The sequence below is a fragment of the Thalassophryne amazonica genome, chromosome 20, assembly GCF_902500255.1.
Source record: "Thalassophryne amazonica chromosome 20, fThaAma1.1, whole genome shotgun sequence".
Lineage (NCBI taxonomy): Eukaryota > Metazoa > Chordata > Actinopteri > Batrachoidiformes > Batrachoididae > Thalassophryne > Thalassophryne amazonica.
In genome coordinates, this window is record NC_047122.1 from 12,787,955 (window position 1) to 12,813,342 (window position 25,388).

At 40.8% G+C, this 25,388-nt stretch overlaps 1 protein-coding gene across 1 annotated transcript in view; it reads left to right on the top strand.

The window, feature by feature from the left end:
- Positions 1-25,388, top strand: part of sacm1la (SAC1 like phosphatidylinositide phosphatase a) — a 91,064-nt gene that overhangs the window by 19,316 nt on the left and 46,360 nt on the right. The window contains exons 6-10 of the mRNA XM_034161482.1: positions 7,323-7,382; positions 7,536-7,569; positions 10,235-10,336; positions 20,447-20,532; positions 24,483-24,566. Of these exons, the coding sequence (XP_034017373.1) occupies positions 7,323-7,382; positions 7,536-7,569; positions 10,235-10,336; positions 20,447-20,532; positions 24,483-24,566 (366 nt within the window). The remainder of the gene's footprint in view (positions 1-7,322; positions 7,383-7,535; positions 7,570-10,234; positions 10,337-20,446; positions 20,533-24,482; positions 24,567-25,388) is intronic.

Consider the following 25,388-nt stretch of genomic DNA (forward strand, 5'->3'; position numbering starts at 1 on the left):
ACAGTGTTTGAGATTTTATTTTTTATCTATTTATTTTTTGTGCATTTGTTTTGTGTTTGTGATCCTGCCCAGCAGCCCCTGCGGCGCTTAAATTCAAAAGTGGCTTATCAGTAGCCGACGGTGTAATCCCATGTGGCTGCATCTGAGACAATTCTAAAAGTTACCTGTTAGCGGTAACTTCCGCTAAATGTTTTTGCAGTTTATCTGATTAAGCATCATAAAAGCATACTTTTTAGTTAGCGGTTTAATGGTTATTGAAGCCAACTTTTTGGTTACCTGTGCCCACCACTGCTGTCTAAAAACCTGTCACCATGGAAGACAAAGCAAGCTAAATATTAAATAAATCCTTTCTTCCACATTTCTATATGTGCACATTGTTTGGATTATGTCCGGGGGGTTTTCCCCCACTGCCATTCACCTGACAGCACCTTCATGAAAATGCCTAGCATGGAATGTTTATTTATTGAAAGTTTTATTTTGGACATGAAAAACAAATAAAGAAGAAACAAACAACAAACACAGAAAAGCAACAAATCACAAAGAATGGACAAAACAAAAGAACAATGTCAACATAATGTGTTCAAAAGGCGTAGAAAGAAGCATCTGCTTATTCAATCCCACCCTTGTCAGTTGATTTCAAAATACTGTTTAAAACAAATGTGCAGCTAGATGTATTTAAATACCTACTAACATCTTATGATTAGACTTATTTACATATGTGCATATTTATTTACAGACAAAAAGAAAACAATAAATAATAAAGAACTAAATGTAAGTAATAAATGAATCTATGAAACAACTGGTACCCATCAAAGCCCTTCATCTTCCTTATACCCTGTGAAAACCATGTTTTTTTGTTTGTTTTTTGTACCGCTCTTTGAACTGGGTCATGGGTGGACATTGCTTGAGCTCCGCACCCAACCTGTTCCACAGCTTCACTCCACATACTGATATGCAAAACCTTTTTTTTAGTGTTGTACGAACCTGTAGATGTTTTATTTTATACTCCCCCCCTTCCCCCCTCAGATTATAATCCCCATCTCTGTTAAAAAACAATTTTTGAATATTCCTGGGAAGCAGATTATTTGCTGCTTTATACATAATTTGTGCTGTTTGAAAATGAACCAGGTCATTGAGTTTTAATGTTTTTTTTTAATTTGTGAATAGTGAAGTTGTATGTTCTTTGTAACTGGCATTATGAATTATCCTTATGACTCTTTTTTTGTAGTATCGATAGTGAATGTACTGTACATTTATAAGTATTGTCCCAAACCTCTGCATAGTAATTTAAATTTGGTAAAACCAGTGAACAGTAGAGAATGTGGAGTGATTTGTAGTCCAGAATGTGTTTGGCCTTACTGAGTACTGACATACCTCTTGACAGTTTATTTTGTACATGTTTGGAGTGAGGATTCCAGTTTATTTTATTGCCTATTATTACACCAAGAAACTAAGTTTCATTAACTTTTTCTAAATCCACACCATCTACTTGTACCTGCTCTTGAGTCTCCTTATTACTTAAATTTAATGGTAATTTGTTCCTATCAAACTACCACTTTAATTTGCACATTTCTGCAGTGATTGTCACCAGTAGTGCTTTAAATCCCCCCAGAACAAAAAATATTTGTATCATCAGCAAACAATACTAGTTTTAATGTTTTTGAAATATTAGAAATATCATTTATATGAGTAAACCATTTTGGATGCAGCATTGCCCCCCTGGGGGACGCCACTGGCAATGTCCAAGGGTGATGATGTATATTATATAACAGCTGAGTGGATCCTTGTCATTTGATTGGTGCTTTGTATGTCATGTGACAAGGATTATTCGTCTCATTTGTGTTGCATTGCATTTAGAGTGCAAATTTGGTTCCATACGTTTGGTACCATTGCACTCTAATATATATATATATATATATATACACACACACACACAAGAAATCCACTGCGCTGTAAGCTGTCTGATGTGTTTTTTTTTTGTTGTAGTTGTTTTGTTTTTTTGCTGCACTGAGGAAATCGTTTTTTTTTTTTTTTTTTTGTTTTTTGGTAGTACATGCACGCACAAGCGCCTTCCCTCTGGTGTGAGTGCACACTGCGCGCATGCTCACACAAGCCGGGCGGTGCTTAGCCTTTAAACAAACATGGCGGAGTTTTTTGCTGATGGACGACGATTTGATGAATCATCAGAATTATTTTTGGACTGAAGCTTGCGTGCAGGCTTCTACTATTAAAATGGTTTATTGATAATTTTCTATCTGATTTAGTGATGTGGTTGTACTGGTCCTCTGTGTAGTAATAGCATTTATCATTGATATTAAAGAAGAAATTGTGTGCTACAATACAGTACACTTTAAATTAACTATTTAATAGGTAGCGCGCTCTCTCTCTCTCTCTCTCTGACTGTGCACGCACAGTGAGGAAGTATAATGGCAAACCACTCAAAATCCAGCATATATGTCAAAAAATGTGACATCTGTGACGCGCAAACTCCACATGAGACAACCACACCTCACTAGGGCAGTTACAGAGAAAGGTGTTTTCACGTCACCTCTGTGTATCAGGCGTGTTTTAGACTCACAACTGCTGCCGTCCTGTGTAAAGTGGGCCTAAAGGATGACACGCTGCTGTTGTCAGCACACTGGAAGTCCAGGAGCAAAGTAGTGGTGATTTTCTTCTTGGCTCTCAGTGGGCTCAGGTTGAAGAGCTTTCTGTCCATTCCGTACAAGATGTCAGTTATTGAAAGCACCTTGTCCTTGATCAGATAGAGAGGACTGTGGCCACAAATATGACAAGAAGTGGGCGGTGACGCAGCTCTGTTTTACTCCTGATTCAACATTGAAATCTTCAGCTTATGTGCCATTTACCAGAACTGCGATAGACATCATAGTGGAGGACTCTCTGGATCTTGCTGAATGCCCGTTGTGCTCAGGATCTGTCACAGAAGTGGGCGTGACATGCTGTTGAACGGCTTTGTCTTGTCAATGAAGGCGAGGCACAATGGTTCATGTTGGCCTCGACACTTGGTGGACAGTGAAATACTAGTGAAATCTCATTTGTGGTGCTTAGAAAACAGTGAAAGAAACACTCAGTACTGTGGAGTGAAGTTCCCTTACTACCAGTGGTGGGTGGGCACAGTTCAGATAATGTGATGGGAGATAATTATCAAAGCTAATGTTTTTGCTATCGGATTAACTTTTCAGAGAAGTTTTAAAACCATCATCGGACCAGTTATCTTCCAATAAATTTAGTTCCAATAACTAACTTTTTTTTTTTGCTGGTAAAGTTTAACGGTCAAAAACATTTGTAAACCCTATTTTAGTCCATTTGTTGTGTGTTTGTAGCAGACTGACTGCCTGTCACTTGCTGATGATGTCAGGATTAAGCACAAAACGTTATTGGCCGGTCGACGCAGGGAGCATTGTGGGTAGTGTAAGTTCAGGTTCACTTTGGACATTTCAGTGACTCATCCACTAGACACAAAAACAAAACAGACTAATTTTAACATTATTTTATTTCTTTGTGGCTGTAATTTAAAAGCCAAGACTCGGTGGGGGAGAAGAGCTCTCATGGCACCGCTGTGTGTACAGAGGGACTTTTCTTCAAGTTTAATATGAGCTTCACTTCCTGTGTTTTTTCAAGCAAGCACAACAATTGCTGCCATCTTGCCCTCAGACCTGGGTTAACAGGCTTAAACTCACCTTAAATAGATGGTCTAAATTTTACTTTGCTGGACTACAGTTAGACAGGTCTAACTTGCCTCATTTCCCATAGCACACGATCACATTTGGTCTTGCTTTAGGTTCGAGTACTATGTCTTCGTCTCGGTCTGTCTCCCATCATTGCTGCTTCATTAAACCGGGTCCTGGAGAGCTCTTGGCCTGCATGTTTTCTACGTCGGCTTGCTGTAACAACTGTTCGTGTAATATTGAGTTGCGTCGAGAAGGGCATCCGGTGTAATACCTGGACCAAATGAACATGCTGATCCACATTGGCTTTGCTCTGGTGACTCTGAGCAACAGAATAGAATCCTGTCAGTGTTCCATGACGCACATCCAAAATGTCCTTGTAACTATCTGATCTCTACCTAACTGCTTTTCAAAATGGCTGACGTACAAAATGTCCTTGTATTTGGCACGACAGTGTGAACTTTTTATAACTGTCTAATCGATAAAACCAAAGTATTCACATCTGTTTGGACAGCATGATGGAACACTCTTATTTTTTGGCATCGACATACATAAACACTAAGATTTTTACATACCGGCCTTGAACGCAACGTGAGCACTACACCACGCGCGGAATTCCTCCGCACGTCTGTCTCAATGTGCCGAAAAAGTGCTGATGTCCACGTCTTTTCACAATTCCTGTGCTAGTCAGACGACGTCCCGGATAAAACACAGCGTCCAGTTTGGAAATGAACAGCACATTCCACTGTTACAGGAGTTTTTCCATGGAAAGAGGAGCGGAGGCTTCACGCATCACGGCGGTGCCGCATGGTGCACAGCAACGCAGTGATGAAGCCTCACGGGACATGTTCTGGCATGTCCAGGCACATCCACAATTTCTCGGATAATCACTCGATGGAAAACCCACCGACAGCTGTCTGAACGCCATCTCAAAGCCGTCCTGTGAGACCAAAACGGGGGTGGTTTTGTCTCGCTCCAGTAGCGAATCCATCGTGACGCGTGAAGCATCCGCTTGGCTTTCCATGACACAATCTCTTGTTAAAAGTGAAATCTGCCGGAAAATGGTTGATGTCCAGCTCTTGTGATAACCAGAGAAATGGCACACGATGGTCACGGATCCAGACAGCCATCCATTTAGAAATGAAATGGTCGTTCAGCCTGTCGATGGCGGCTTCGGAGCTCGGCGCGCCCCACAGCCGCTGGGGGCCGTCCTTAAAGTGACAGTAACACTCCTTATTCTCTACCAAGGCCGTAACATTTTCACCGAAAGCCAGATAAATTTTTCTAATGGTTTCCAGCTGCCAGTTTCTAACAGTTTCTGAAAAAATTCTGATGGAAAAAAAGCCCAAATCATTCCGCCATTTCCTGACAATGAAAATCCGCCGAGGGGGCTGGACCACTCCGCACTCAAAGCCTGCTCACAGGTGAATGACGCAACCGACAGACGTGGAAAAACTCACGCATGCGCACGAGGGTTCAAGCTTGTCTGACACAATCACACATGATTCAAATCTATATGGTTTTTGAAAAAAATAATAAGGTTGGATACTTTTCTAATAGACCTCGTAGAAAAGAAATATGGGCTCTTTGTTCCAGATGTAGCATGTGATCTGGTCAAAGACCCCAGCACTGCAGGTGACTTTCTGTATCAGTGTAGGAAATTTTTCAATACAACTTCTGAACTTAGAAGTCTGTTTCCTGTCCAGTTCTTTTTGAGCTTACTCACCACATAAAAGAACCTAACAATCGTAAAGAACTTGATATAATAAAAGTTGATTAGACAAGACGTCAAGTTTTTCTTGCTCTTGACTGTTTCCAGACATAAGCTGGCTGGCCACTTACTCCATGATGATACGATGCACTTGTAAAGCAGAAATGTGTTTCAGGAGATCATACCACACACATTGCGATATGCACCTTTTACCTGTGCATAGGAGGACGAGCAGGCGTTGTGTTCAGTGCTGCACAAGCTCCCGCTGATGCAGGACTCTGTTCTGAGAGTGGGGGGAAAAAATCTACAGTGTGCACAAAATATATAATTATTTTCAATGTTTGAGTTTGTGTCCACGATATGTGTCTGCTGTGCTAAAGTGCACACAGAGACCAGAGGCATGTAATTGTTGGGTGTTTAGGGGACTGCGTTAATCCAGTCAGTATTGACTTGCTGTCTGGCTTAGTCTGCTCTGTGCACAAATTTGTATATCTGAATAATTCGCATCACATACATGTCAGTAAGTCCCTTCAGCTTTCCCTTGTTTTCACTTGGGGTCACCACAGCAGATCTGATGATTTGGCACAAGTTTTGTGCTCGATGCCTTTCCTGACATACTTCCACACTACATGGAGAATGGGCAGGGATGGCCTTGAACCAGGAACCTTCCACACTGGAAACAAGTGCACTTATCTGTGTTCACATAACCTGGCTTCACATCACAAAGCATGTTAATGGGGAATTTTCAGGTTGCAATAAAGTAGCGCCTACGCACATGCATGATGATGTCACAACTCTGTCTGGTTAGGGAGACACGGTTTCGTTTGACAACAAGAACTGTCAAGAAACTTTCTCGTGTGTGGAGGTAGAAATAGTCTTTTGAATGCTTGAATAATGATGTCAGTCACACAAAGAAATCAAATAACATTGAAAACATGTTATTTGCACCCAGAATGTTGGTATTTTCAATGTTCAACTTTCCTTGCAATAAAGCCCCGGTCACACGGAACTAACGAAGGACACTGAAGCCAAAACGAAACAACAAATCTGCACATTTGCATGCTATCTCTGGCTGGAGAGGCTGTGTGCACACACACAAACAGCTGTGTGCACATTCACATGCCGTCTGTGGCTGGAGAGGATCTTTAGTTATTGATCTGTTCAGATATCGTCAATGTTCGTGCAAGACCTCGGACTCGGGAGGTGGGACGAAGTTGGATGCCAATCAAACAGAATGCTGACGGTACAGGAACTACGCAAATGATGAGGAACCATCGAGACAGAAAGCAAAACAGAATATGGACAAATTGAGGTTGTCGTCGGGATTCGTTCACATTTTTCAACAGTTTTAAAATTCTGACGAAGCACCAGCTATAGGAACGAAGCTGGCTGATGATTAAATGATGTCTCCGAAAGTCAACTTAAGTCCAGATGTCTTGTTTTGTTTTGGCTTCGGTGTCCTTTGTTAGTGCCGTGTGACTGGGGCTTTATATCGATATTCACACCACTGCAGCACTCCTTCTCATTCTTTGTGAGTTAACAACAACGACAACAAAATTACTGACCAATACGGCGAGGAATTCACCTCCAGTGGCCATTTCACTCCCTGGAAATCTGACAGCTGAGCAGGTGTTTCTAATGACGCCAAACACGCGAGCGAGAGGCTCACTAACCAGAAGTCTCAGCAGCACAACTTGAAAATTGTCCATTACTGTGTTTATAGAAAAAGTTGGGGTGATGTGGAGAATGCACAAACAAAAGTGCCCCCTGTACCCTCTTCAGTTGTACTTGAGCTGCACAAACATGCTCTTACAGCTTTCAATTTGTTCTGTAATTAAAATTATTAACTACTCATAACTTTGAGGTTAAGCGGTCATGTTTGGTGGTTTTGTGTGTGACTCATGGACATTGTGGATCATTTTCAGGCAGATCAGAGGTTTGTTTGGAATGGAAATCTGCTCAGAGAATTGGCTGCACAACCAGAGGTAAGACACAAGTGCAACCTGTACATCTTGCTTCATCAAAGGCCACTTCTTTTATTTATATTGTAATGTTTTTTTTTTATTTTTTAATCAGTTATGTTAATCATTGAGTAATTATTGATCTACTGTAAATGAACTGTTGCTGTTTTCCCTCAGCTTCATAAGTTTGCACTGCCTGTTGTCCACGGATGTATCCTTCTCACTGTGTGGCATTTTGAAGTAGCTGTGTGTGTGTGTGTGTGTGTGTCATGGAGCACTTGGCGCTTGTCGGGAGGAAAGGGATGATGATAGATTATTGGAAAAGCATTTCCCACTGTTTTCTGCTTTGTGTCATTTATCTTTAGCACAAGCAGCTGAGCGCCTGTTTGTACATTCTGCGGTCCAAGCTAGTTCTCTGCAGCTGTTGATTACAGCCTTCTAAAATTTTGCAAGTGCATACACACACTGGCCCGAACTGCTGCATGAACATAGTGTCATCCCATATGACCTTTAACCTTGAGAAAAATGACGAGTATGCATGAATGCTGTACAAATTTTGATTGGAACCACAATGAATCTGTGTAGTTTTGTAGCGAATACGTCAGGTCTGTGAGCACATTCTGGTACCATGATCCACCATATCCATCACACTTCTGGATGGCAAGCAGTGGTGGCAGAAAACCGGTGCATCTCAGCCCATTGAAAGCAGTCTGCTATTTGCTGTAGCTATGCGATACTCAGGCATTGAAGGTTGCTGGGATCCTCAACACTTAGGGGGACCTGCATGCTGGATCATTCACAAAGAAACACGCTGCATGTCCAAAATCAGAGCTGACATTTCCTCATGGTGCAAGTCGCACTCTTCATCCGAGTCTCCTTAAGTTGGTGGTTGAGTGTCTTATGATTTTATCAGACTCGTGCATCAAGTCATAGCAGATAAAACTTGGTGCCCCTGATAATCTTTGGTGCCCCCCTGAAGGGCACTTGAACCCCAGGTTGGGAACCATGGCTGCATGTATGGCAACACAATTTGATGTAAAAATCATATATTACTGCATTGAAATGAAGTAAATTATCTGTCATTAACATTGAAAAATGAACATTTGCTCACTGTGTTGACCTGCATGACAGTTTTTCTACAGTGGGCCAGACAATGCACACATGACGGGGGAGCACCATGTTTCAAATCTAAATATGACTTACAACTGAAAAATAACTCCAAGGCACTCTTATACCAGAAAATTAAAAAGCCTTTATTCTTATGGCCAAGTCATCATGCACTTTTAAAACAATACACCTTCATCAGGGAGTCAAACAACTGTCACAGGGAAGGGGAGGTTCATATGGCAGTAGTCCACCAATCAGAAACCTCCACCTGGCAAGTGGTATTCTGGTTTCAAATGTAAATACATGTAAAATCCTGTCCTGTAAGCATCGTTTTGTCCTTCCTGCATAGAAAACTGTACACCTGGGACATTCCAACCTATAAATGACAAATACAGTTTTACAGTTAATAAAATGCGTAATAATAAATTGTTTTCAGGGTACAACATCAAGGAAAGTTTTAGTCTGGGCACAGTGATGACAATGATGACATTTGTAAGGACCCCAACCATGTTTGTTGACCCTCTGGTTTCAAATAGCTATGGACCAGTTTGTCTTGCAGATTTGGGCAACTTCCAAAGCTGATCAAAGGTAGCTCAGGAAAAACCTGGCTCAGTAAGTCATCACTCTCAATTTTATCTTAGAATTTGCTTAATTTGTTTAGCCTCTGTACTGTATGTTGTAATAAATACTGGCCTCTCTTTTATTTATTTTTTGGCATATTTCTTTGTAGTAACGATGACCTGGTGTAAGCTTTCAGGGGAGTATTACTTCTGTAATCCCGTTCCATAAATTGTGACATCATTTCCTGCAATTTAATTTCAGAAGCGTCTTGCTGACAGATTCTTCTGACTCTCTGGAACTGCCCATATACAACATTGTCTTTAAGCCAATTTAGATGGAAACTCTTGTCATGTAGAATGGTGTTCCTGTCAGTTGGTTTTCTATATACTACACTATATATATTGTCTGGTGGGGACGTACGCGTATTATTAATGATGAATGTTTGTTTGGGTCTGGGTTTGAAACTGAGTTAAAAGAATTCCATAGTTTACTTAATAGCATCAATCCCAACATCAAACTGTCTCTGGAATACAGTAAAGATTGCACTAATTTTCCTGACCTGAACATTATCAAAGATAGTAAAGGATCCCTCCATACTTCAGTATGTAGAAAAGCAACTTTATCTGTTATTTTATCCCAAACTTTATCAAACGTCTTTCTTCGACTTTCTGGACCCATTCACACCAGTTATATCTTTGGGCAGGGTATTTTATTCCAGTTGCCTAGTTTTTCAGAGGAGACTTTCAGCCGTCAGGCCCGTGTAGGGGGAGACGCACCTTTTGTATGCAAACGGACCTGTTTCATTTGTCGTAAAGGGTAGGGAATTATCCCGGTGAAGTAGTCTCATTCCTGAACTACTGATAACCTGCTGTTTAACCTATGATGATGGATATTGTGGTGTATTTTGTGTTTAATGTTCCAGGTGAATATTTGGCAACTGTTTGACACTTATATGACACTTATGTGTTGGTAGTGTCGTTAATTTCTCATCAATCAGTCAATTGACTTTCTGGATCCTAAACATTTTGTTGTTTGTCTGAGGCATTCTGTCAACTTAGACATTCTTTTTATATTATTATTATTGTTTAGCAATTTTCTGAAGGTGTGTGTATGCTGTATTATAATATAGCCACCTTTAATAAAAAAAAGAAAAAAGAAGAAGAATGTTGTAATCTCAGACAAAACTTTCCTTGACCTTCATCATGCAGTTGTTGTCATGAAGCCATGTCATATTAACGGGAAGATCTTTGAGTGGATCCTTATATCAAGGAGAAGCTGCTTCCGCGCTGGAGTCCGATATTACGTTAGAGGTAAACAGATCTTAAAGTTAAAAAACAGCACAAGAGCACTGTCTTTGTTTATACTCACTATGGAGTTTTTTTTTTTTTTTGCCTGTCCATTGACTAGAAAATGTGGGTATTGCAATCTGTTCTGTTTTTATTTCCATTTGGTTATCCCTCTATTCCTGCTTCTTCCCACATTTTGCAGGACAAGCTACCATGTAAAATACAGCACAGCATTACGTGAAATTTGCCAGGATTTTCAATTGTATATGAGTCTAGAATTTGTTTTTCAGCTGCTCCTGTTGGGGGTCACCACAGCAGAGCAATCGTTTCCATCTTCCTCTGTCACACCAACCACCTGTATGTCCTCCCTCACCACATCCATAAACCTCCTCTTTGGCCTCCCTCTTCTCCTCCTGCCTTGTGGCTCAGCATCCTTCTCCCTATGTACCCTGGGGCCCTCCTCTGCACATGTCCAAACCATCTCAATCTCACCTGTCTGACTTTGTCTCCAAACTGTCTAGCCTGTGGTGTCCCTCTGATGTGTTCATTCCTAAGTCTGTCCATATATTTTTGAAGACAAACATGTTGAGGAATCCTGTGATTCAGACTATTCCAAATCAGGTTGTCTGCAAGTAAATTGCTGGTGGGTGTGGCTGTGACATGTCTAGTCTGATTTTGTTGAATCTTTTTGGTAATAGCAAGGACAAAAAATCTTGTTGATTGTTAATGTCATTGCACATTATGTTACATTTCCAGTATTCAGTCTGATTCTTGTATAGTCTACATGAAGAGGAGGGAAGTGATGACAGTGGCGAGAGTGGAACTAGATGTCCTTGTTGAGCCGCAAGTTCATCATTTGTTTAATGATGGGGGGTGGAGCCTGGAGCCTAGGAGCAGTCATAGGGTGAGAGGAGAGGTTCACCCTGGACAGGCCAGTCTTATCGCAAGGCAACATAAAGACAAACACATTCACACCTACAGTTAATTTAGAGTCACCAATCCACCAAACCTGCAGGTCTTTGGATGTGGGAGGAGGGAACCCACGCAAACACAGGGAGAACATGCAAACTACACACAGAAAGGCCACAGGTGGAAATCAAACCAACCACCTTCTTGCTGTGAGGCAACAATGCTAACCACTAATCCACCGTAGTGTCCATGGGTGAATCAAATTGTGCTAAATTCTGACATTTTGTTCAAAAATCATTTTTTTTCTCTGTATAACCCGTACATATATGTTACAGCTGTTGTTTGCATAAAATTACAGGAACTGTGTGTAACACAAATGTCACACTCATGAGTCAGGATCTTGAGTGATATTTCACACAAATGTATGGGTTTATTTCAGCCTAGAATCTGTGCAGAGTTGGTGGTTTCCCTCACTCATTGCCTTCCAGCGTGGTCACTCACTTTTGAGAACTGCCTTCCTGACATGGGTTTAACATACAGCACCATGCTGTTTATATGTCTTAATGACTGTAAATGAAGTCATAGACATATTCAATGACTGGAAATGTTCATGTTCATCCCCTGACTTGTCTTAAGAAAACTGGCTGTACAAGTGATGACTTAATCCTTATGTTCAGAATAAATTGCCCCTCCCAACTTTTTTGAAATGCCTCCAGATGTCTTATGGTGTAGTGGATTTGTTTCTGTGTGAATTAGCACAGTTGCACATTAAACATTGAGGAGGTGATGGTCTAGTGGTGAAGCGTTGGGCTTGAGACGAGAGGTTCCTCTGTTCAAATCCCAGCCTGACCGGAAAGTCACTAAGGGCCCTTGGGCAAGGTCCTGAATCCCCTCGATGCTCCCGGTGTGTAGTGGGCGCCTTGCATGGCAGCAGCTCACATCATGGTGAATGTGAGGGTCTGATGCAGATGGAAAAGCGCTACATAAATGCAGTCCATTTACCATTATTAAATTATTATTATTAAACAAATGTGTCCAAATAACACAGCTTTCTTAAGTCATCAGTAGATCACATGCCATTTTATTGTTTTTAAAACAATTGGATTTACTAGGTGTGTTCTTCTTCTTCTTCTTTGTCTTTCGGCTGTCCTCTGTATCTTCCTCTGTCACACCAACCACCTGCATGTCCTCCCTCAGCACATCCATGAACCTCCTCTTTGGCCTCCCTCTTCTCCTCCTGCCTGGTGGCTCCATCCTCAGCATCCTTCTCCCTATATACCCTGGGTCCCCTCCTCTGCACATGTCCAAAACCATCTCAATCTCGCCTCTCTGACTTTGTCTCCAAATCGTCCCACCTGAGCTGTCCCTCTGATATGTTCATTCCTAATCTTGTCCATTCTTATGTTAATTGCTTACCTTTCAATATATTGAAACTGGTTGACCTAGTACTTGTTAAAATGGAAAGTTATTGCATACGTTCACCCTACTGAGTATATTGTGTACCCAACTTTAAAAGTGCCTCACAGCTACACCCACCAACAGACACTGGATCTGTAATTGTCAGATAGCAAGATTTCCAAAAATACATGTCTTTAAAAATCTCCTGGGGGTGCAGGGGGGTTTGTTTTCTGGCCTACCGTCCTTGGAGAGCACTTGCTTGTGTCTAGTTGTCTGTTCCAAACACAACTAATTCACGCATTCAGGTGTGCTCAGCCAATCAGCAGCTGGGACACTCCAGAGTTCAGTAACCACCTGTGATTGCAGCAGGTGGATATGGAACCCTTTTCTAAAATCTGTGTTTGTTTATGTCCAGGTATTTTTACCACTCTTGTCAGTTGACCTTGAATTGTTTTTATTTATTTTTACTGATTTAAAAATTGCTTTATACACTTGTTGGACAATGACATCAAAATGATGTCTGTATGTACTATATATATAGTATACAAATAATCTGTTTATGAGTTCAGTGGCAGTGGTGGCACAGTTCCGCTAATCCGCTAACCACTAACTATCGAAGCTAATGTTTTCGTTATCGGGTTAGCTTTTCAGATAACTTTGAAAACCATCATGGGACCAATTATCTTCCGAAGAATTTTTGGTGCGATAATTTTTAGATCGCTAACATGTTTTTGCAGGTGAAGTGGATAAAGCTTTAACAGTTAAAAACCTTTAAGTCTGATATCAAAGATTTTAGCACTTACCTGTTAAATGTTTTGTAGCAGATAAACAGTTCTAGTCTCTGTAAAACAGAGGAGAGCTGGTTTCAGGAGAAACCGCTCTATCCTCTGTAGTCAGAACATAACTGGTCACAACATAATTGCTCTTGACACCATACTGACTCACCATCAATATCACCCAAGTCATCCAGAGGCATACAGTTTTAACGTATGGTTAAAATTTTAACCAAACTAATTTCGGACATGTTATATAATTAACGTCACTTCTGAAGTTGTATAAAGTGAAAATATCAGCTATATGTTTTAGTTTTAAAGTATTGCACTAATTGTGGAGGTTTTAGTGTGGACATGCTGTGTCCAGGTGCATTATGGTAATCTCAGCACAGTGATGACAGGAGAAATGCATTTGAGATGCTCTGATCAGGCTCCCCACAGACAACAGCATTAAAGTCTTTGTATATTTGTATAAATATACCAAAAGACTTTATACTTTGTATAAAGTCTTTGACACTGGCCTCTACTGGTGTTGGCTCTCACTGCGGTATTGTATCACTTCCTGTTCCGGAGCACAGCGGTGTTTTGCTGTATCTGTTAGATGTTTAATCTGCGTAGTTAGATTGATCTAGATAACTAGATAACGATTTGTTTCACAGTGTAATCTTCATGTGCCTTAACTAAAGCACTCCCTCTGCTGAATCACCTCTAAATTATTTACACATTATTCACTTTGTGTGTTTTTAGGAATCCACGAGCTTAGCGCAGCTACTAGCTCTTAGCCGGTTTAGCATGGCAGCTTCTCCTGTCTCTCCCGCACTTTTCTACTCTGGGTGTGAAATGTTTAGTTATTCCTCGGCCTCCTTTAGCAGTAATGGTACTTGTAATAAGTGTAGCTTATTCGTAGCTTTGGAGGCCAGGCTGGGCGAATTGGAGACTCGGCTTCGCACCTTGAAAATCCTACAAGCTAGCCAGGCCCCTGTAGTCGGTGCGGACCAAGGTAGCTTAGCCGCTGTTAGCTGCCCCAGCAGATCCCGAGCAGCCGGGAAAGCAGGCTGGCTGGGTGACTGTGAGGAAAGAAGCATAGTTCTAAACAGAAGCCCCCTGTACACCACACACCCGTTCACGAATCTCTAATCGTTTTTCCCCCACTCGGTGACATACCCACTGAGGGTCAAACTCTGGTTATTGGCAACTCTGTTTTGAGAAATGTGAAGTTAGCGACACCAGCAACCATAGTCAAATGTCTTCCAGGGCCAGAGCAGGCGACACTGAAGGAAATTTAAACTGCTGGCTAAGGCTAAGCATAAATTGGTAAGATTGTAATTCACAGTCGGCAGTAATTAATATTGAATCGGTGTGTAACTTTGCAAAACAATGTCGACTCTGTATGTTTCTCTGGCCCCTCCCCAATCGGACCGGGAGTGACATGTTTAGCCGCATGTTCTCCTTGAATTGCTGGCTGTCTGAGTGGTTGTCCAAAAAAATGAGGTGGGCTTCATAGATAATTGCTTCTGGGGAAAACCTGGGTCTTGTTAGGAGAGACGGGCATCCATCCTACTTTGGATGGAGCAGCTCTCATTCTAGAAATCTGGCCAATTTTCTTAAATCCTCCAAACCGTGACTATCCAGGGTTGGGACCAGGAAGCAGAGTTGTAGTCTTACACACCTCTCTGCAGCTTCTCCCCCCCTGCCATCCCCTCATTACCCCATCCCCGTAGAGACGGTGCCTGCTCCCAGACCACCAATAACCAGCAAAAATCTATTTAAGCATAAAAAATTCAAAAAGAAAAAAATAATATAGCACCTTCAACTGCACCACAGACTAAAACAGTTTAAATGTGGTCTATTAAACATTAGATCTCTCTCTTCTAAGTCCTGTTAGTAAATGATATAATAATTGATCAACATATTGAATTTATTCTGCCTTACAGAACCTGGTTACAGCAGGATGATAGTGTTAGTTTAAATGAGTCAACACCCCCGAGTCACACTAACTGCCAGAACGCTCGTAGCACGGGCCGAGGCGGAGGATTAGCAGCAATCTTCCACTACAACTTAATAATTAATCAAAAACCCAGACAGAGCTTTAATTCATTTGAAAGCTTGACTCTTAGTCTTGTCCATCCAAATTGGAAGTCCCAAAAAAACAGTTTTTTTGTTGTTCTCTATCGTCCACCTGGTCGTTACTGTGAGTTCCTCTGTGAATTTTGGGACCTTTTGTCTGACTTAGTGCTTAGCTCAGATAAGATCATTATAGTGGGCGATTTTAGCATCCACACAGATGCTGAGATGACAGCCTCAACACTGCATTAATCTATTGTTAGACTCGATTGGCTTTGCTCAAAATGTAAATGAGTCCACCCACCACTTTAATCATACCTTAGATCTTGTTCTGACTTATGGTAGGGAATTTGAAGACTTAACAGTATTCCCTGAAAACCCCCTTCTGTCTGATCATTTCTTAATAACATTTACATTTACTCTGATGGACTACCCAGCAGTGGGGAATAAGTTTCTTTACAGTAGAAGTCTTTCAGAAAGCGCTGTAACTAGGTTTAAGGATCTGATTCCTTCTTTATGTTTTCCAATGCCATATACCACACAGGGTAGAGTAGCTACTTAAACTCTGTGAGTGAGATAGATTATCTCGTCAATAGTTTTATATCCTCATTGAAGACAACTTTGGATGCTGTAGCTCCTCTGAAAAAGAGAGCCTTAAATCAGAAGTGCCTGTCTCCGTGGTATAACTCACAAACTCGCAGCTTAAAGCAGATAACCCGTAAGTTGGAGAGAAAATGGCGTCTCACTAATTTAGAAGATCTTCACTTCGCCTGGAAAAAGAGTCTGATGCTCTATAAAAAAGCCCTCCGTAAAGCTAGGACATCTTACTACTCATCACTAATTGAAGAAAATAAGAACAACCCCCAGGTTTCTTTTCAGCACTGTAGCCAGGCTGACAAAGAATCAGAGCTCTATTGAGCCGAGTATTCCTTTAACTTTAACTAGTAATGACTTCATGACTTTCTTTGCTAATAAAATTTTAACTATTAGAGAAAAAATTACTCATAACCATCCCAAAGACATATCGTTCTCTTTGGCTGCTTTCAGTGATGCTGGTATTTGGTTAGACTCTTTCTCTCCGATTGTTCTGTCTGAGATATTTTCATTAGTTACTTCCTAGAAACCATCAACATGTCTATTAGACCCCATTCCTACCAGGCTGCTCAAGGAAGCCCTACCATTAATGAATGCTTTGATCTTAAATATGATCAATCTATCTTTATTAGTTGGCTATGTACCACAGGCTTTTAAGGTTGCAGTAATTAAACCATTACTTAAAAAGCCATCACTTGACCCAGCTATCTTAGCTAATTATAGGCCAATCTCCAACCTTCCTTTTCTCTCAAAAATTCTTGAAAGGGTACTTGTAAAACAGCTAACTGATCATCTGCAGAGGAATGGTCTATTTGAAGAGTTTCAGTCAGGGTTTAGAATTCATCATAGTACAGAAACAGCATTAGTGAAGGTTACAAATGATCTTCTTATGGCCTCAGACAGTGGACTCATCTCTGTGCTTCTTCTGTTAGACCTCATTGCTGCTTTTGATACTGTTGACCATAAAATTTTAATACAGAGATTAGAGCATGCCATAAGTATTAAAGGCACTGCGCTGCGGTGGTTTGAATCATATTTATCTAATAGATTACAATTTGTTTATGTAAATGGGGAATCGTCTTCACAGACTAAGGTAAATTATGGAGTTCCACAAGGTTCTGTGCTAGGACCAATTTTATTCACTTTATACATGCTTCCCTTAGGCAGTATTATTAGACAGCATTGCTTAAATTTTCATTGTTACGCAGATGATACCCAGCTTTATCTATCCATGAAGCCAGAGGACACACACCAATTAGCTAAACTGCAGGATTGTCTTACTGACATAAAGACATGGATGACCTCTAATTTCCTGCTTTTAAACTCAGATAAAACTGAAGTTATTGTACTTGGCCCCACAAATCTTAGAAACATGGTGTCTAACCAGATCCTTACTCTGGATGGCATTACCCTGACCTCTAGTAATACTGTGAGAAATCTTGGAGTCATTTTTGATCAGGATATGTCATTCAATGCGCATATTAAACAAATATGTAGGACTGCTTTTTTGCATTTGTGCAATATCTCTAAAATTAGAAAGGTCTTGTCTCAGAGTGATGCTGAAAAACTAATTCATGCATTTATTTCCTCTAGGCTGGACTATTGTAATTCATTATTATCTAGTTGTCCTAAAGTTCCCTGAAAAGTCTTCAGTTAATTCAAAATGCTGCAGCTAGAGTACTGACAGGGACTAGAAGGAGAGAGCATATCTCACCCATATTGGCCTCTCTTCTTTGGCTTCCTGTTAATTCTAGAATAGAATTTAAAATTCTTCTTCTTACTTATAAGGTTTTGAATAATCAGGTCCCATCTTATCTTAGGGACCTCATAGTACCATATCACCCCAATAGAGCGCTTCGCTCTCAGACTGCAGACTTACTTGTAGTTCCTAGGGTTTGTAACAGTAGAATGGGAGGCAGAGCCTTCAGCTTTCAGGCTCCTCTCCTGTGGAACCAGCTCCAAATTCGGATCAGGAGACAGACACCCTCTCTACTTTTAAGATTAGGCTTAAAACTTTCCTTTTTGCTAAAGCTTATAGTTAGGGCTGGATCAGGTGACCCTGAACCATCCCTTAGTTATGCTGCTATAGACTTAGACTGCTGGGGGGTTCCCATGATGCACTGAGTGTTTCTTTCTGTTTTTGCTCTGTATGCACCACTCTGCATTTAATCATTAGTGATTGATCTCTGCTCCCCTCCACAGCATGTCTTTTTCCTGGTTCTCCCCTCAGCCCCAACCAGTCCCAGCAGAAGACTGCCCCTCCCTGAGCCTGGTTCTGCTGGAGGTTTCTTCCTGTTAAAAGGGAGTTTTTCCTTCCCACTGTCGCCAAGTGCTTGCTCACAGGGGGTCGTTTTTACCGTTGGGGTTTTTCCGTAATTATTGTATGGCTTTGCCTTACAATATAAAGCGCCTTGGAGCAACTGTTTGTTGTGATTTGGCGCTATATAAATAAAATTGATTTGATTAGATTTTTATTTGATATTGTGCCTAAAACTCTTGTGAATATATTCGCTGGGTTTATAGATGTTGTTGTGTTTGTTTTTATGTAAAAATGCCAGAAGAAGCTCAGGTTGCTTCTCCATTATTTTCATTTGGAATCACTGAGTTGCATCACTTCCCGTTTGCTCTATGGTCTCTACTGTCATCTACTGGCCAGTAGTGTTCATGGCAGTATTTGCCCTAAGTATTGAGATATCCCATAATCCTAATGTTCATTTACAATTGTCGTTGTGGCTTCTGTTGTTTAAACCGCAGCAACTCTCTGGCGCACAAAAAAAATAAAAATAAAAAACTGGGCAGGATGCACAAAGATAGAAGTCTTTGTGTACTCATTGTTTGGGTCTTCGGTCGCCTTTGATGCTACCAGAAGCGATCGTGGTGTTAAAACTCAAAATCAGCTTGTTAGTAGTTTACTGAAAGTTATCGGTTAGCTGTAGCTTCTGATAAACATTTGAGTGGTTTATCAGTCTAGCTTTATAAAAGATAACTTTTCAGTTAGCTTTTTAGCTGTTATCAAAGCTAACTTTTTGGTTAGCTGTGCCCACCACTGTTCACTGGTAAGAAATTTCATGAGGTGAATTAAATATTTGTTCCATTCAAAGAATGAAAAACATTGATTATGTGTTTAATATAATGGCTAAAATAGATCCGTGTCATTTGATATTTTATTCATTTGTAAAAAACATTTTGGTGTTCGTCACTGGTGGTTTGACATCAGTAGTCCAACACAAACTTTAAATAGGAGTCCAAAATTGTTTTCAGTCAACTTGGAAAAACAGATAGTTCAAAAATACCTCTGATGATGTAGTCTGTGATTCCGTGCACTGACTTTGTGTACTTCCAAAAAAATAAAATAAAGAGTTTGTGTGCTTCCTCAGCCCAGCAAAAAATGGCATCAGACATTTGCCCAGCTTTTCACCCTAACTTGATCCTCTTCATCCTAACAGCTCTTCATGCCTCCAGATACTTATGGTGTAGTGCATTTCTTTTTTTGCGCGTGTGTTGGAAGAATTTCTTGGCCTGCCACTTCGGGCCTTAACTGGTACTGTGTCCGTGTCGTCTTCCATTTCCTTACTATGTTCCTCACAGTGGAAACTGACAGCTGAAATCTCTGAGATAGCGTTTGTATCCTTCCCCTAAGCCAGGGCTGGCCAAATTCGGTCCTCAAGAGCCACATTCCTCACACTCTTAGTTGTCTCCCTGCTCCAACACACCTGAATCCAATGAAAGACTCGTTAGCAGACTTTTAATGAGCCTTTCATTGAATTCAGGTGTGTTGGAGCAGGGAGACAACTGAGTGTCAGGAATGTGGCTCTCGAGGACCGAACTTGGCCACCCCTGCCCTAAGCCATGATGTTGAACAATCTTTGTTTTCAGGTCATTTGAGAGTTGTTTAGAGGCTCCCATGTTGCCACTCATTAGAAGAGATGCAAAGATGGGAAACATTTGCAAATGGCCACCTTAAATACCCTTTCTCATGATTGGATTCACCTGTGTAAAGAGGTCAAGGGTCAATGAGCTTACCAAACCAATTTTGTGTTTCAATAATTAGTGGTAAATGTATTCAAATCATTAAATGACAAGGGTGCCCAAATTTATGCACCTGCCTAATTTTGTTTAAATAATTATTGCACACTTTCTGTAAATCCTATAAACTTCATTTCACTTCTCAAATATCACTGTTTGTCTGCTATATGATATATTTAACTGAAATTGCTGATCCAAACAACCAATGATTTATAAAGGACAATCATGAAATTATCAGGGGTGCCCAAACTTTTACATACTCGTACAACTGTATAAATAGATTTAACGGATGGAGAAAAACCAGTTGAGGTCAGTCCTCTGTGGTGCATAGGGTCACTGCACGTCTTTCTTTGTCATGTTTTCTCTGTAGGCATAGACTCTGAAGGTCACGCTGCAAATTTTGTGGAGACTGAGCAGATTGTTGTTTACGAAGGAGACAAGACTTCATTTGTACAGGCAAGTATTTGAAACATGCTCTGGCTTGTGCCGGCTCTTGGGCATGTATTTCTGTGTGGCATTCTAAAGCCCGTTTCAGACAGAATGGCTTTTATAAGGGGAGGTGGTATTAAGTACAGTAATAACTACGGTACTGTTATTACTGTACTAACACCATCAGTTATTTTTCATTTGTTCAGAATGCACTATTTCAGTTATCTTTAATGACTACTCACTGTGTCAGTAAAGGTTCTGATGCATTTTACCTTAAAAAAACAAAACATTGTCTGTATAAAAAAAAAAAATCACATAGGGGAGAATGAGGTAAGATGAGCCAGTGGTTAAGTTGACCCACCTCTTGTATCTTGGTAACCGTGCACATATTTTATAATGTAAATGGTAAATAGACTGCATATAGCACTTTCTCATCTGCATCAGACGCTCAAAGTGCTTTACAAAGTAGTGCCTCACATTCACCCCGATGTGAGGGTGCTGCCATACAAGGCGCTCACTACACACTGTAAACAACTTGGGGATTAAGGACCTTGTCCAAGAGCACTTAGTGATTTTCCGGTCAGTTCGGGATTTGAACAGAGGATCCTCTGGTCTCAAGCCCACTGCTTTAACCACTAGACCAGGGGTAGGCAACCTGTTCCAGAAAGAGCCATGAGGGTGCAGGTTTTCTTTGCAGCCACTGGCTCCACCAGGTGATTTCACTGATTAACTGATTCCATCTGCTCAAAGTGATATTAATCAGTAAAATCACCTGGTGGAGTCAGTGGCTGCAAAGAAAACCTGCACCCTCATGGCTCTTTCTGGAACAGGTTGCCTACCCCTGCACTAGACCATCCCCAACAGTTCATATTCCCCTGCAACTTTGGCAGATGGAATATTGAATAGTTGTTTTGATTAAATGTTTCAATGGTTTTAAAACTAACTGGTGTTTTGTTCTCACAAGTTCAAAACTGTTAAAACTGTTTGTTGGCAAAATATGCTGAGTTTTTACATTTTAAAAACTCAGATGGTCAGTTTACTCCCAGATGGCTCAACTTACCCACTGGCTTTGTTCAACTTACCTCCATCCTGGGGCAAGTTGAGCCACAGGAGCACTTTTTTTGAAGAAGTCATTATATTGGGCAGCTTTGTCAGAGATGCATTCTGATCATTTAATTTGATGGGAGACATCCTGAAATAAACATATGTTTTCATCCTATTTCGGTGTCAGTTTTTCCTTATCTCCAGGACAAAATAAGTAAAACGTGGCTCATCTTAATTCACTCTCCCCTACTCTGGCAGAATTTTTGATTTTTTTTTAATTTTATTTTATTTTTTTATGACCATTTTTCAAAGAATATTTATGATAACACAAACCTTTTTTTCACTCATGGGTAGTGGTTGTGTGAAGCCATTTATTGTCACACAATGGTGTTTACGCTTTTTAAATCATAATGACAAAAGAAACTAACCAAATGACCCGGATCAAAAGTTTACATCCCCAGGTGATTTTGGCCTGACAACATGCACACAAGTTGACACAAATGGGTTTGAATGGCTACACAAGGTAACCATCCTCACCTGTGATCTGTTTACTTCTAGTTAGTGTGTGTGTGTGTGTGTGTGTGTGTGTGTGTGTGTGTGTGTGTATATAAAAGGTCAGTGAGTTTCTGGGCTCCTGACAGACCCTTGCATATTTCTTCCAGTGCTGCCCTGAAATTTCTGGTTTCTGAGTCATGGGGATCTGCTGGAAAAGGTAATTGAACTGTATAAAACAGGAAGCGGATATAAAAAGATACCCAAGGACTTGATAATGCCAGTCAGCAGTGTTCAAACTGTAATTATGAAGTGGAAAATGAGGGATTCTGTTGGAACCAAACCACGGTCAGGTAGACCAACAGAAATTTCAGCAACAGCTGCCAGGCATATTGTTCGGGTTGCAAAGAAAGAACCCACAAATAACTTCAAATTTTTCAGGAAGCACATGAAAAAAAATGGGCTGCATGGTCAAGTCGCCAGAAGAAAGCCATTACTGCTCAAATGCCACAAAGTATTCTGTTTACAATATGCCAAACACAACAGAAAACAGAGTCATTTGGAGTGATTAGACCAAAATTTAACTTTTTGGCCACAACTGTCAACGTTGCATTTGGAGAGGAGGCAGCAAGGCCCATGATGAAAGGTACAACTTCCTACTGTGAAACACAAGAGGTGGATTGCTGATGTTTTGGGGATGTGTGTGCTACAAAGGCACAGAAAACTTGGTCAAAATTGATGACATGATGAATGCAGCATGTTATCAGGATATACTGGAGGAAAATTTGCACTCATCAGCCTGGAAGCTGTGCATGGGGACTGACTTGGACATTCCAACATGACAATGATCCACAACACAAGGCCACGTCGAACTGTCAATGGCTACAGCAGAATAAAGTGAAGGTTCTGGAGTGATCTTCTCCTAACTTCAATATCACTGAGCCACTCTGGGGAGATCTGAAACATGCAGTTCATGCAAGACAGCCCAGGAATTTACAGAAACTGGAGGCTTTTTGCCAAGAGGAGTGGGCAGCTTTACCATTAAAAGAACATAAAAAGCTTCACTTACAAGTACCACAAAAGACTCCAAGCTGTCATTGCTGCCGGTCCTCAATATATAGTGGACCACCATGCATTACGCTCCCTGCCAGTCCCCTAAATATAGCTCCCCGGAGAAACTGTTACTGGCTGCCAGTCCAAAATATTTAGTGTTGGGTGAGTAACAATGAACACCAAGGATCAGCTGAAGCCTGGTCCGCATGCGTACATCAGACATACTTCTGGGTCCAGTGTTCGTTTTGCATTGGTCAGACAAGTCTAAGCAATTGGTCAGACAAGTCTGACCCCCTGATATAGGGGGGTTGTCGGAGCGCATGAGTGGGAAGAGAGAAAGCGATTGAATCCTGGGGGTGACAGCAGACACTGTTGTTGATGAAGACAGCATACCTGACAATGTTGAACCGGGAATACGGAACTATTCAGGGAAATATTTATGACAGAGGATTCCGATGGTGATTTCCTGGGTTTCGAATCAGGTGACGACAGATTGGAGCCTGCAGAACTTGATGTACAATGGACGAATGGCATTTTGGAGCCGAAAAGTCCGCAGTTTATGTGAGAGGCTCATGGAGAGGAGAGATGCTTGAGATGAGACACAGTTATCCAGTTTTTTTCGGGATCATCTGAATCTGAACCCCCAACGGCCCTTGTCAGGGCCACCCAAATCCATGACAGAATCGGAAAGTCCTTGCAAATACACTTGGATGAATAAATGACATCACTCATATATTTCAGGATAATATTTTCAGAGGGGTAAGTCGTAGTCTTCAATATATGTATGACGGTTCTCCTTCTTCACCACAAAATGAGGATAATTATTAAATAGAAGAATAGGGAATAAGATCAATATTGCATTCTACATTCTTTATTCTACTAATTTATTATGACTTTCATATGGGTATCGTGTCTTACAGTAGGGAGATTGGCTGTTTTCACTGCACACGAATTTTCACTTTGCTGCAATACAACCCAGCACACAGACGGTCTGGGGATTCTTAACATGCCTACTGATATACACAGCGGCAGCACTAGGGTTAAAGGGAGCAATACATGGTATTAAGAACTGGAGTATGTAAACTTTTGATCAGGGTCATTTGGGTAGTTTGTGTTGTCATTAAGATTGTGTGTGTGTGTGTGGGGGGGTGGGGGGGGGGGGGTGTTTCTTGGGCAGTATGTCAGGGCTGTTAACTGAGCACAGACTCTGGTCATCTTTGCTGATGTTTCTTATCCCATGTGAATCAGCCAGAAATATGATACAATTATTATGTACTGCTTCATTGCTCCACCTCATGCAAATAGACTAATTGAATCTGAAGAGTACAAAAGAAGTCAAAAAATTTCAGGTGATTACTTGCTGACAGATATTTTCTTTTTTCCAACAGACGCGAGGCTCTATACCTTTTTACTGGAGTCAGAGACCCAACCTTAAATACAAACCCAAACCAATAATCAGCAAGACAAGTCACGTAAGAACACTTTCACTTACACCTCACAAGCTGCCGTGAAACCACTTTTTCAAGGATTTTAGAGCAAAAGGACAGGTTCAGTGTCAGTCTCTAATTTTTCCATGAACCTGGGTCCAGGTTAGGTTTGAATACTGCAGATTTAAAACTTGTAGCAACAGAACCCGAGGCTAGTAACAGATTAATAATAATCAGCAGAGTGGGTACAAGTTTAGCTGACAGGTCCTGAAACAGTTTAGTTGGTGTCAGGTCAAAAAGATCAGTTGTGCTTTGAACAGAGTTTACGAGTTGCAACAGTATTCCCAATGAAACAAAAAACTCTCAGCATCATAGTAGAGATGGCATCGATGTCAGTAACAGGATCTAATAGTGAGACTAGAGCAGGGATGCGCACGTTTTTTCAGCTTGGGAGCAACCTTTTAAAATTACCAAGTCAAAATGATCTACTTACGTTTCAAATGCTAAACATACATCGGCTCATCAGTTAATCTTCGTGCAGAACTGTAGTAAAACAAACAAGTCCAGAATAATACTAACTTATTATTATAAGTAGTAGTATTTAGTAGTATTAAAAAATGTAGAAAAAAAGTGGACCTTTCCATGTGGATTCACTCCTGCTTTGCCATCTGAGCAGGAAGAATGGTTCATGTTAGTTTTTGCAGAAGGCACAACCTGATTGACAGATAAGGTTTCATCAGTGCTTTTTACATCATGCCATCCTTAGAAAGAGACTTTGGGGCACATTTGGGAAAACAAAAGGCATTAGTATTTGTTATTAACACAATGTTTAACCACAGCGAGGACACTCGCAGAGTGGCACAGAGT